The sequence below is a fragment of the Haliaeetus leucocephalus genome, unplaced genomic scaffold (genome assembly GCF_000737465.1).
Source record: "Haliaeetus leucocephalus isolate CR32 unplaced genomic scaffold, Haliaeetus_leucocephalus-4.0 Scaffold840, whole genome shotgun sequence".
Taxonomy (NCBI): Eukaryota; Metazoa; Chordata; class Aves; order Accipitriformes; family Accipitridae; genus Haliaeetus; species Haliaeetus leucocephalus.
Window position 1 is genome coordinate 1266741 of NW_010973276.1, and position 13456 is coordinate 1280196.

At 54.4% G+C, this 13456-nt stretch overlaps 1 protein-coding gene across 1 annotated transcript in view; it reads right to left on the reverse strand.

Annotated features, from left to right (window-relative positions):
* The window catches only part of MYO18B (myosin XVIIIB), a 74475-nt gene that overhangs the window by 21728 nt on the left and 39291 nt on the right, over positions 1-13456 (reverse strand). The window contains exons 31-38 of the mRNA XM_010582262.1: positions 13324-13434; positions 11225-11329; positions 8085-8231; positions 4167-4280; positions 3642-3758; positions 2808-2891; positions 1556-1693; positions 530-715 (exon numbers count right to left, since the gene is read on the reverse strand). Of these exons, the coding sequence (XP_010580564.1) occupies positions 530-715; positions 1556-1693; positions 2808-2891; positions 3642-3758; positions 4167-4280; positions 8085-8231; positions 11225-11329; positions 13324-13434 (1002 nt within the window). The remainder of the gene's footprint in view (positions 1-529; positions 716-1555; positions 1694-2807; positions 2892-3641; positions 3759-4166; positions 4281-8084; positions 8232-11224; positions 11330-13323; positions 13435-13456) is intronic.

Consider the following 13456-nt stretch of genomic DNA (forward strand, 5'->3'; position numbering starts at 1 on the left):
ACCAGCACAAGGTGGTGCGGGAATGACCTGAGCAACTTCTCAGCATTTCTCAGAGCTGAGCAGGCAAAGCAATCTCCCTCCTGGAACAAACTTCCCTGGACAAAAGAGGGACTGCCCAGGCTGCCAGCCCAGCCACGGAGGAACAAAACACGAGGTGCCTCGATAACAGCTTCAGGTCAATGGTTTGGGGCTGCAGAGGGATGCAAAAGTAATTTGCTACCCCTCCGAGCGCTCCTCAGCTCCGCTCGCCAAAGCCGAGCCCAACACCCCAACATTAGCAAGACCCAGGGAAGCTGTGGGGAGCAGCCCGGGAAACACGGCTTACCTGCGTGGGGGCCAGCTAACAGCAAATTGGCCAGCTCCATCTCCAAACACAGAGCACACAAAGCATCATACAGAAAATTACTTTTCTGGGACCCTCATGCCAATTGGCAGGTTACGGAGGGGTAACCTGCAGCAGCAGCAGCAGCAACCCTCCCCTCCCCGTGGCCCTGGGGCCATGCAAGCTGCGGGGGCAGCACCCCCTTACCAGCTCCACACGCCGACGGCTGGACTCCAGCTCCCTCTGCACCAGCTCGTCCATGTCAGCCTTCATCTCCTCCATCCTCTTCTGGTAGTACCTGGTGCTCTCCTTCTCCCGCGCCTCTGACTCGGCCGCCTTCTCCAGCTCCTCGCCCATCTTTATGATGCTGTCTCGCAAGCGCAGTACCAGCACCTGGGGAGGAGGGTGTGAGGTGAAGCAAGGGAGATGGAGGCGAGGAGTTATGAAGCTCTCCACGAGCATCAAGCGATGTGGACAGCACTCCCTCCCCGACTCACGCCACAGAGCCAGTCACTATTATTCTAATTATCAAGCATCACCCTGAAGCCTTGCAAGTGGCGGCAGCTGCCTGCAGTGGGTGCAGACCCCAGTGTCCCCAGCCCATCCCTGGGCCCACCTCTGCACCCACCACAACAGGTAGCACCATCCCCCAGGACCTCATCATATCCCCCGGGGCTCCCACAGAGCCGGCTGCTGCTTTGGGGGCACAAGAGCATTCTCCTTCGCCCCCAGGCTGGGTTCGTTCGGGCAGCACGACTCGGGGAAAAGCGACAGTAAAAACATATCGCGGGGTGCCAGTAGATGTGCTGATTAACGGCACCAGTGAAATATTGCCATCGAGCCTGACGTCCTGACTTCTGGACGATGCCAGAGCAGAGGGATGCCTGTCAGAAAGGTGCTGTGATAGATGTGCTGAGCAGTCAGCACACACCGTGCTCTGTGTCCAGACAGGGACTATATATTCCTCCAGGTGTTTATAGCACTGGGCCCACTGTTGGCTTTCAACAACCACCACGGTGAAGCAGGTATAGACAGTGGCAGTGGCATGAACTATACGGACTGCCCACAAGCACAGGAGAGCTGGCCAAAGACCCCCCCTGTCCCTCCCCACCCCTTCCCGGGTGCTTCTTCCCCCAAAGCCGAGGCGGTGGCATCACTGCGCCCGCCTTTTCCAAGCAAGCTGCATCTCCCCGGGACTCCGCATCCCCTCTGCGAGCGGTGAAAAGGTGGTACCTCAAAGCGCTTCATCTGCACAGCCTGGAAGTCCAGCTGGCTCTCCAGGTCGCGGATGCGGGCTTCCTGCCGGCTGATGATGGAGCGCTCGGCTGGGCACTGCTCCAGGTGCACTGCTCTTGCCTGCGCTGCGTGCAGCTGGGAGAGGATGGGCTGCATTAGCACTTCCCCGGCCCCTGACCCATGCGAACACCTCCCAGTCCCTTTTGCAGATCCCCCACCAGTCCCTCGCTTTGGTGTGACGTGCACCAAGGACTTCTTATGGCCCCTGAGGTGACAGGCCGCTATGGAAAAGCATTGCCTTTGGTTTCCTGAAGGATTCCCTGCTGTTAATACCACACAATAAATGCATGGCACGAACATGTATGTTTGAATGAAAAACGTGCTGGCAAGATGATACATGTCTGGGTCTCTTTTGCTTTTCTCTTCTCGCAGACTCCTTGAGGACAGCAGGCATGAAAATTCACAATTTTTCCCCGTGTGGAAAGCTGCCTGGACCGAGTTGTTTCTTCAGCCGTTACACTGAGATCTCCAAAGCAAACTGCCCTTTTAGTGATCCCGGTACAAGTTTGGTTCAGGTTTTGTATTTGACCTAGAACTACAGGAATTTGTCTTCTTTTATCTGGCCTATCTCTAAAGCACCACCTGCTCCACCTCGGAGGGAGCGAGTCCTGCTTCTGATTCCTGGGCAGCTTAGCTATGCTCCAGTAAAGCACTTAAATTAATGGGATTACTCATGTGTTGAAAATTAAATCCATGCACTCCAGGAGGGCCGGTGCAGCCGCAGAGGCAAGGCAGCGGAGCACCCACCGGCACCCACCCCAGGGTCAGCCCCACGCTGGCCACGGCACCAGCAGCTCAGGAAGGGAGGAGAGAGAAGTGGGGCTCTCCATCCCGAGACCCTTGCCAGGGAAAGCTTTGCCCAGCCCAAAGCCATTGCTGGCAGAGCCCCGCAGCCTTTCCTGGCCCCATCCTGCCCGTAGGGTCAGGGCTGTGGGCATGCAGCAGGCAGACAGTGGCTTCTGCACCATGCTGCTCTCAGGCATGCACAGCGCATCAGGAAGAGGGGAGGAACCTGACCGTTTTACAAAGGAGAAATGGCTTGGTACCACCAGTGTAGACTTGGACTAATTTCAGACAAGAACATGGCATCTATAAGTGACACCGGTGATGCACCGGGCACAGACATCAGAGGATACCCGGATGGCTCTCGCTTCTCAGCTCTGGGTGCTACGGGCTGGGGAGGAATTACCTTCTCCTGAAGGCTCTGCTTTTCTTTCTTCACATCTTCCACCTGTGTCTGCAGCTCCCGGATCTGAGCGATATCCGTTGCCGACTGTGGAAAAATTAAGCGCAGCAGTGGGAGCAGACCCGAGGCCTCAGAGCAGCAGGCACACGCTGTGAAGAGCATGGTGCCGAAGGCTGGCTCATGCCTGCACCTCCTGCCACCAAAACAGCGAGTCACTCCTGCACTGGACTGAAGGAGCTTAATTCTCCCGACTCAATGCAACTTTCCTCATTTTTGAAACAAATATTTGTAGATCAGGAAAGAAACCATATTGTCAAGGTCATTTCTGTTCTCAGGGTCCTTTCAGATACAGACTCCCAGCTCCGTAACACGACTGCAAGGGGCACCAGACTGTGAATTGTCAGTCTCGCCAGCCTACCCCTGCTCCACTGGGAGCCTTGGGGTCCCTCAGCTCCAAGTACAATCCTTTGGGAGAGCCTGCCTTAGTCTGGATATTGCACAGAAAGCCCCAGGGCTGTCTGTCAGCACTTTTTAAGCTCTGCATGAGAAAACAGCGAAGGAAAGAATAGAAAAGGATCCAGACGGGGATGCTGTAGGATTTCCCAACTATTGAAATAAAAGCCAAGACATCTCTTGAAAGACGACTCAAAACTACGGGTGAGAGGAGCTGGAGCCGTGAGCCATCCTTTCCTCTCATCACAGCATCTGCTTCCTGGGGTCCCTGCCCTGCTGAGCACCGATGGGGACTCCTGCTTGCTCTCAGACAGGCTGCAGGTTTTCCCAAGCACCCTCCCAGGGAGGGAGATGTTGTCCAGCCTCCACTGCCCTGGCTCCTACCTGGGCAATCAGAGCCTTGTGCTTTTCCATGAGCTCGTTCAGGTCTTCCTGGTCCTCATCGATGCGTTTCAGGAGGTCGGCTCTCTCGTGCTGCAGCTGGTACAGCTGCTCGTCCACCTGCGGGAGGACCCACAGGGCCGCTGGCTCGCACATCCCATGGGGGACCCACGGCACAGCACCGCCCGGACAATTGGGAATGTGCTGCCGCCAGCCTCCAACCCCATGCTTGCACCGGGAGAGGCAAAGGGAGCTCCCGCGTATCTGCAGAGGGGGACTACAGCGTGCTGTGCCCTTCTAGTAATTTCATCCATCCATTAAACCACCTGGGGGCTCTTGTTCCCAAGGAGGCTGGGTGATTTAGTAAATATGTTTGGTGATTTAGTAAATATGTTTGGTGATTTAGTAAATACGCTGATTATTGCTGATTTAGTAAAAAAGCTGATTATTGCTGTCAAACACAAGGAGGTAGGACTGCACTGCTGCCCTCCCACCTCCCCTGTCCCAGCTGCGTCTCCACGAACGCACCAGGGTCTTGTTTCTGCTGAGGGTCTCCAGCTCTGTATGTAAGTTCTCCAGCTCCAGGGCCGCTGTCTGCTGGGACTTCTGGACCTCTGCGCACTTTGCTTCGCTCTCTTCCAACTGGGAAAAATTGGGGAAGATCATCATTAAAGGAGCAGAAACCACGTGCTGATTATGCTGTTCCCCTTGCCACACAGCCACGTCTATTTACACTTCACCCCCAGAGTATTTTCCCCTGCTAATGCACATGGAAACTCGACCTTTTAAAATCTGTGCTGCTCTTCAGCCCGTCTGCTCCTGCTTTACAGTGAAAACTTTTCCCTTCCCAGCTGGTGCAGCAGGGCGTCCTTGCCAGCTCCCGGCACACCTAACTGTGGATCCTAACACCACTGACTGTCCTGTTGAGTGCTGAAGCAAGCGCCTCGAACTGCACATCCCTCCTCTGCCTTGGCACTGCCGTGGTGAGGTAGAGCCGGCATCATTAATTTGCAAAATTATGTGAATTACATGTAATTTCTGATTAGAGCAATTCATGATTCAGAGTTTGCAAATGGGCTTTTCATGTGGCATAAATTGCATTTGCAAATATACATGAAATATCACATTTATAAATGCTAATTTGCTCTTGGTTTTTATAGCTCAGCCATTAAGACTACAATGATCTTAAATGGGCTGCAAACATCTGGAAGATGCAGCGTCATCCCAAAAACTCACACCGCCAGGACGGAGGAGTTTACGTAGGCTGTACCTGAACATCCAGTTCCTTCCCTTGCTCGCTTGGGTTTCTTTTCCTTATGAAAAAGAAAACTAAACCCCTCCGCTTGCCACTCAGTTCCCGTGCCTGGTCCCTGTTCCCCTGCAGAGGATGCAGAGCTTCCAGGGGCAACAGGAGCCACTGCACACCACGGCGAGAGTTTGAGCATTTTAGGCTATTTTCTCAAGGTTTACTTGTCTTTTTTTAACTCTCTCCCTCAAAAAAGGGGGGGGATTATGAAGTACTATAACTGGAGCAATCCTCAGCTCATTTCCCTCAACGATTTGGTGTGATTGAGACCTACTTGGAAAAGTTGAGCAGGTAATTTGCTTCCTCAGTGCCTAATCTGCAGAGGAAATGGCAGGCGTTTCTCCCTTAAAGTCCATGATTCTTTTTATATACCTGGCACACTATGATCTCTGAACGGCCGCTGCCCAGCCCTGCCCAGCTGCCCGCCTTCCTTGCCAGCCACCCGCCATAAGGGAGAGCCCCGCGCTTGGGGGGGACGCAGCACACCGGCCCCCAGGGGCTGGCCACGCACGGAGGGTGACCAAACGCTGCCACTGCAGCCAGCAGCAATGGAAACCTTTCCCCCCTCCATCCCAGGGCCAGAGCAGTGGCCTTTCTGGTGTACATGGAAACATCGGGGGGTTGTGATCTTCAGCCTCCACATTCCTGCCTAAATTGCATCCCCTTCTCACTATTTTTAACTCCTTCGGTGAGAAAATCTCTGCTCCTAGGACCACTGTTTCCATCTCTGCGCCTTTCTGTCACCCCTGCCTGAACCAAGGAACAGACAGAAAGAAATAAACCCAGACATCTTTGGGTCTCCAGCTACAGTGCCCACCAGAAGCTGCTCACTGTGGGAAATACAAAGCTCTGGCACAGAGACAGTTAGCAGTTTGAATCCTGCAAAACCATTATTTAAAATGATGTGCCCGTGTCCAAACTCAGCCCGTGTTGATGGATTGTCTAGTCGGTCTATTCATACATCTGCAGAGCCACGATCACAGCAACACGCGCTGTGTTCCCCTTTCTTCCACCAGGTGAAAAATAGCCTTTGTGTTTTGCATAAAGCTCAGGCAGCCGTTACCGAAATGACCCGAGCGATAGCTGCTGGGAGGTGTTAAAGATGCCAATCGGACTCACTGCTGGTTTTATGGCCAAGGGTTTTTCCACCTGCCCAGCTTTGGGCTTCTCCAGAAGCAACCCTGTCCACAACCAGCCACTGGGACTGCCTTTCCCCTGCCACAATTACACTAAAAGTCCAGATATTTTAATCAGAGAGAAACACATCTCCAGGACCTCTCATTAAATACCAGCCTCCATTTCACTTCATGTAATGGAATTTTCCCACTTGGGAAGAATAAATTGAAATCCCCCCCCTCGCCCAAAAATGCATAATGTATGAACTTCTGAACAACATTAGTTTCCTGTGCTACACCATCTGTTAAATACCTGCGTAAAATGGATGCTTCAGCCTTATTAAGAAACAATGCTATACTTCTAGCCATATGGATTTTGATTAACAGAAATGTAGCATTTTAGCAAAGTTTTTATTCTTGTGGTGGTTTGTGGGCTGGTGGTAGGATGTATTGGCTTTTGAGAAAGTCGTCATGAATGCCATTAGAAATCGTTTAAATTTAAAGGACGGAATAATCATGAGGCATTTTTAATGCACGCAGAATCTCGGTGTTGATGGCGCAGCAAAAACTCAATATTCCCAATATTAAGGCTTTCCGCTCTCCTCCAAGGTGGGCAGAGGCCACCCACTGCAGGAGCCGGGAAGGAGCAGAGGACAGACCGTATGGCACCGCAGCCACAGGCAAGAGAAAGCAACCTCCTGCACGAGCCTGCCTTGCTGCGGGCAGCGGGCTGCTCGGGGAACAAGGCATTATTCCCCTAGCAAGATCGGGCTGGACGCCACTGGGACGGCCACACTCGCCAGGCAGTGTAAGCATCCCGGCATCGCCGCTTCGTCCCTCAGATCGGCATGTGGAAGGGGTCCCTCAGCATCAGCCCACTGCAGCAAGCTCCAGTGCTGAGCGTAGCTCCCAGCCCCATTAAGAGCACTGGGGGCTGGGAAAGAGCAAGGCAGGGGCTGTGCATCATTTCCAGCCCCCAAGCAGGATTTGGGAAATACTGAGGGATTAGTTGTTAAGCGTAGCATTACAGCATTAGCTCAATAATGTGTAAGAGAGAATGCACGAGTGCTAAAAGATGGCCATTCCTGCTGCCTGCCCCGGCTATGGCCATCCTGGCCCTGGCTGTCCAGGTCAGTGGCACAGGCACGGGCAGGGACATGAGTATGGGCATGGGCACGGACGTGGGCATGAGCAGGTGCTCCATCGGCCACGTCAGGCCGAGCTCACCTTCCCCTTCTCCCTCGGCACAGGTGGGAACAGCTGCTGCTCACAGATGTTATTTATGCAGAACTATTATCTCAATTATATATGTATGTTGTTGGAATCGCTCATGCCTCCCTATTAGTTTGTTTCCAGGGGAAACGTACAGTACAGATTAATTACTGAGCAGTTTCGGAGGACTGGCATCGTTAGCTCAGCCCCGGTGCTCGACATCGCAGGATGCATGTGCAGGGCCAGCCTGCGGATGGACAGCCCCGTGCCACCCCTGTCCCATGGCAGGGCACCCCGCAGACCCTGAGCTCACCCCAGGGCTGAGGCCGTCCCTGGCCACCGGCACGGTGGGCACAAATGTGGTACCCGTCTGCAGCCGCTCGCTGGGTCGCTCAGTGCCAGCTGTGAACTGCACTGAAACTACGGCAAATCCGCTGCAATCCCTACTCCTGCCTTACAGCATCCCTATGGCAACACGTCCTGAACCCAGTGCCGCTGGAGCTCCTTATTAGACAGATAGAAAACGTGCTGAACAGAAGGTAATTAACAGGGCTGCAGGAAAAAAAAGGAAAAAATACTTAACCGCTGTTGGCTTAATTACAGAGAAGTGCTCCTTACAAGGAGACCCTCCTCAGCACAAGAAGCACTTCTCACCCTGGCCTAGGCATCACGATGCTCGTACAGCACGGGGTCACCGCTTGCCCCATGCACAATTAAAACCAGATCTATTTCTTGCAGCTTCCCCTCGGCCGAGGTAAAGGGTGGTGATGCTCCAAGGAGCAGGGAGATGCCCTCTCATCTGACGTCACCTACCTGCTTGCGCAGCCGCTCCAGCTCCTGGGTGCTGGCACCGGGCTCCCCGGGGGCTGCCAGCAGCAGCTGCACGTCGGCGAGCAGGGCACGCGTCCGCCGCAGGTCCCGCCGCAGCCGCTTCTCCACGTCGAAGTCACGGTGGCCAATCTGGGGAGGGGAGAGGGGGTGTCCTGAGCCCTGCCGCCCCGCAAAACCACCGTCAGACCTTTCTGTCCCACCCCAAGGCGTTCCCCACAAAATTTGGGAGTAGGGAAATATTTTGGTAATGCTGAAGTCATGACGCAAGACGATATGAAATATCTATATATAAATATTACAGTTTCCCCCTCTTTATCAGATAAAAATAATTTAATAGTTAAATAAAAGGGAGAAAATAAATTATGTAAACATCAAAACTGTCAGATTCCACCAAAACACCACAATTGTTCCCCACCGGAAAGCTGTTCCTCTGAAAACATCAGCCCACCCTTGGTCTCCATCAGCCACGTGCCTGCCCAGTGAGCCATCCTTGTGGCCAGAGGGACAGCCTGGCCACACAACCCGGGGGCACAGGTGGGCTCTGTGGGTCCCCAGAGCCATAGCACCCGGTCCTCGTGGCCACTGGGCACTGTCACCTGCCCTGGGACACCACCCTGGCCGAGGGGTAGGGTCAGAGAGAGGCAGACCCAGAAGATGCACGTCCAGCGTCTCTGCCAAGACCTGGCACAGAAAATGCAAAAGTCATTGCGTGAAAGAAAAAAAGCCAGAAAAACCCTTCTGCCCCTTTGGGGAAAAGAGTGACAAAGGCAGGAGAAAGTCAGCCCAAAGGGGAAAGGGAAAAAAATGCGAAATGCTGATGAGAAAAGCTTCATCAGGAGTTATTTACGCATCTCTAATGCAAAGCATCTGGAGTCCCCGTCAGCCGCAGAGGGACGTAACCGATGCTGCCGCCTTCAGTGCGGGAGGCAACAATCTCTCGCGCACGAATCCCCAGCAATGCTGGTGGAAAACAACTGCTGGGTGATTTTGGAGGCTCATCCCTGGGCAGTGTGGAGTCACCGCATCACCCTGAAGCCTTTTAAAGAAGGGAAGTAGGAAACACTTTAAAAAAACCCCCCTCCCCCCCCCCCCCCCCGCCCCAAGCTGAGAGCAACCATGGTTACAGGGATAAAAGAACTAGAAAAACACCAAATAAACAGGGACATGGTTTCAGTGCTTGATTTCAGACTAATTGAAGTAAAGAGCATTTTCCATTTATTCTGTTTTCCATGGCTCTTCTTGTTTCAAATCTGTTCTCCTATTTTCTGTTCACTGGCTAAAATTAATTGTGCGGATTTGACCTTGTAACCTGGTTTAGAGCTGGCTGGCATTTGCTGGAACCAGAAATCGTTGGCATCTCCATTTCCTTAATTAGTTTTCTGGGTTGGCTTTTTTTTTCTTTTTTAATAAACTGCTCTGAAACACACTGTCCACTGTAAATCAGACGGCATTTATAATAACCCTGCAGTGGAGCAGATTTGCTGTTATCCCTGCCGTCCCTCCAGACCGTATCTTGGATGCCGTTCAGCACCTTTCTCCCGTAGCTCAGGATCTGCCCGCTGCCACAGAGGATGGATTTTGTATAGTAGCTGGAAGCAGCAGGTATGGCAGCCACCGCTGCCTCCTCCCACCATTGCAGCCCAGTGCTTTTTAAGTTACGAAGCTGGGATTTCATTTAACAGCTGCTTTCAAGGCTCCGGTCATATTTCTCACACACTATAGCAATACCCAGATACACTATGCCATCTCCTCTTCCCCTCTTGGCAGGGGCCAGGGACTGCCGGGGCAGTGCCTGGGGACAGTCCCAGGAAGGAGAAGGTGCCTTTCCCTGAGAGTCCCCCCGGCTTTGCTCCATGCAGCTCCTGCTGCCTCCTCATCCATCTTAGTTCTCCTCCACTGAACAAGAGGGATTGAGAGGCAGTTATAATAATACCCTGCTTTTATACAGCAAGATTTATTCTGACAGTTCCCAAAACATTTTATAAGCTGGGAGCCGGGGGGACGTTATGGATAAGCCTCGTCAGACCATTTTGTGCCTACTTGAAATATGCCCACCATTTCAGAGTTGCAAAGCTCCCAGACTCATCCTGTTTAATGAACACATGCAATCACCAAGCCTGGTGAAAGGGTGAAATTCAGCCGGCTTGCGCTAATGGCTGGAGGATGCGCTGCTTAATTACTGCAACTCCAGATAATCAGTTCCTCCTCTCCTGCACGTGCAGGAGTTGCAATGCGACGGGGGCTCTGCCAGGGTGGTTGGGAAGCATCAGCACAAACCCAGCCTGGCTGAGCTCTGGGGAGCCTTGGGGTGCAGCAGCACTGAGATGGCAACTCTGAAGGCACTAGACTGATGCCATCCTTGGCCCTGGCAGCACCGTGGCCCCGGAGAAGTGCCAGCTGGCACCTCATTTGGTCACCAGAGCTCCTTCAGCAGGAGCTGGTGCACGAGACAGCCTCTGGGCCTGGCTGCTCAGCGACGCTAAGTGATGTCCAAGCCGATAAATGCTGCTCAATGAGGCTGCGTTCAGCCCCTCGCCTTCTAATTTAACAGGGAGCAGCTGTGTGTGCTTTTCCCATTACGTGCACTTCAATCACTGCCACAGACACATTGGAGAGTGAAAAAGGATTTGTTCAACAAATGTGTTTGGGATAGAATTCCTGTGCAAAGAGCAGAATCCGATAAACTCCTTTTCTGGGCAGTTGGAGCTGCTCCAACATTAGTCCTGGTTAGTTTGACGCTCATGAAAATACCAGCAAAAAGCAGATGCCTCCCCCACTTAGATAATTCTCCTGTACAAAAGCGAACAGTTCCCCTCCATGGGTCCTTAGGGGGACCGGCTGTCTCCTATATGATGCCTGCAGTCCCAAAACCCTCCTGGCACCCAGTGCCTGCTGTGGCACATGCCGCTGCTCTGGTGAGTGTTGTTTGGAAGAGGCGAGGGGTGGAGGACATTGCGGCTGGCTGCATGTGCATGAATAACCAAGCTGTTGCCCTGTCCGCACACATGCATGCATTCACACTCCCTTTTTTACAGGCAGTGTTTTGTGCTGGGGCACGGCCAGCGAAGTGGTTTGGCTGGCCAGGAGGTAGCAGCAAGGAGAGCGGGGCACCATGCTCTTACCTGCTCGCACAGGGTGCCAACGAGCCCCTCCAGGTCTTGCTTCTCGTGCAGCACCATCTGCTTCTCCTCGTACTCCTGTTCCAGCTGCATCTCCAGCTGCCGGAGCTGTGTAGGGGGAGACAACCCCAGCCATGCTCAGAGCCCAGCTGCTCCCTGCCAAAGCCCCACATCCTGGCAGGGCACAGCCACCGCCGCAGCGGGGACCCGGGCAGCCCCCGGGAGAGGGTGCGTGCTGAAGCCTCCCATCACCGCAGCCGGCGCTGGGGACCAGGAATGGGCTGCATCCCCTGGAGCAACTGCTACCCCCAGGCAGCGCAACTGCTCCTGGCCAGGAGGAGCAAGGGGAAGCAGTCCAGGAGCCTGCAGGACTTTTGGGGACATGATGGGCTCTTTGAGCCCACCCCACCTGCGAGGCATGCTCAGAGGTCCCCGAGGGCTGTCCCTGCAGCTCTGGAGCAGTAACACAGGGTATTCAGCCGAGCTAGAAGAGGGGCCAGCGGTAATCCCTCCAGGTTTCCTCAAGGCATCCCATGACCATGAACCAGGCAGGCAGAACACTTCTTGCTCCAGCTCCCCACCAGCAAGGAGGTGACAGTGGCCTCGTGGGGCAGAGCATGCCGTAAAGGCAGGATTTGTACTGCTCCCGGGAGCAAAGGCAGCCTGAAAGCCAGCACTGCGTGCAGGAGCCTGCATCCCTCTGCCTTTGCCTCCACTCAAGCATCGCCATCCCGCAGCGCTGCAGCAACAGCAAGCACTTTGCAGGAGGGAACCGGACCTGGGGCGGCATCGCAGAGCTCTGCTGTGCAGCTGTGAGAGGTCCAGCAAGCCCAGCTGGGAGTGGTGGTGGTGGAAATGTGTTAACAAAGCAAGCCAGCCCATTGCACAGCCCGCTCCTCCCCTTGCAAGCAGCTGCGCGGCCGTGCCCGCGGGAGCGGATGGGCCAGGCTGCGACCCTGGCACAGTTCCCCGGCACCCTCCCTGCCCCAGCCGCCTCCTGCACCCCCAGCTGCTGCTCAGAAACAGGGTTTAAAAAGGAAATGGGAGCAGGCTGTTAAATATCGATTGCTCTCCAGAGTGCCTCTGCCATTTACTCATTTGGAAAATAATACTCAGGCCACGCAGGGTGAGGAAGAGAAAGGATGAACAATGTCCTGTTGGCTGAGAGCAGCCGCAAGGCACGGCATCTCCTTTAAGTGATGCTGGCAGTACCTTGCTCCCTGTACAGGGCAATTAAACAGAGAGGTGCAGAAGGGCAAGGAGGACCCCGGGAGGAGCCCTGAGCAATGCATCCTCATGACCTGCCCAGAGCTTCAGCAAAAAATGGCCAGTGGAGAGGGAGAGAGAGCAGCGGTGAGCTGTTGCTGCACCATCCAGCAGAAGGGCAGCACCGCGGGAAGGCAGCACGTTGGGAAACGGCAGTGTTTGCACGGTGGCAGCCGCCCGTGACACGCAGAGCCTTATGGCTTAGGGCACAACTACCTGCTGACAGGAGCAGGAGGAGCAGAGATCGCCTCCTTTGCCTTCCCACTTGTCCTGCCTTCCTAAAATAGCACATGCAAAGCCCCACCGACTGCTTCATCTAGCCTCAGCAATGTTAATTCACCATCAACAGCCATGTATGCTCCAGGGCTAATGGGAACTGGCTGCTACCACGCAGCGTCGCATCAAACACCCTGGGGATTTTGAAGGAAGTGGAATTCGTGTTTGCATGCCACTGACCTCGTGGCCTTGCTGAAACGGTATTTTCTGTTCATTATCACTAAACACGAAGCCCTGGCTGGCTGGAGTTGGTGCCTTTGGCATGACACTGGTGTTACCGGGAGCACCGTGCCCGTGTGCTGCATTGCACGTGGCTCTTGCTCACTGCCCCCAACAGCCCCTCCAGCGCCGCAGGGACTCACACCTGACCCAGACCCTGATTTTGCACCCTGGGGCTGCGACCGGGGCTCATGCTGGGGTGGTGGTAGGAAAGCAGCACTCGCTCACCCGGCTGCTCCCTGGGGAGAAAGGACCCCTGGGAACGGCTCCTCCTCTGCACTGCGGACAGTGGGAGCCCTGTGGAGCACCCAGCATCGTTCCCCCACCTGGCACCAACCTACCCTCCTCTGGCAGGACTGCCGCACATCCTCCAGCTCCTCGTCCTTGTCTTCCAGCTCCTTCTGGTGGATCTGCTTCATCCGCTCTATCTCCAGCTCCAGCCTCTGGTGGAGCTGAAAGACCCAAAGACAAACA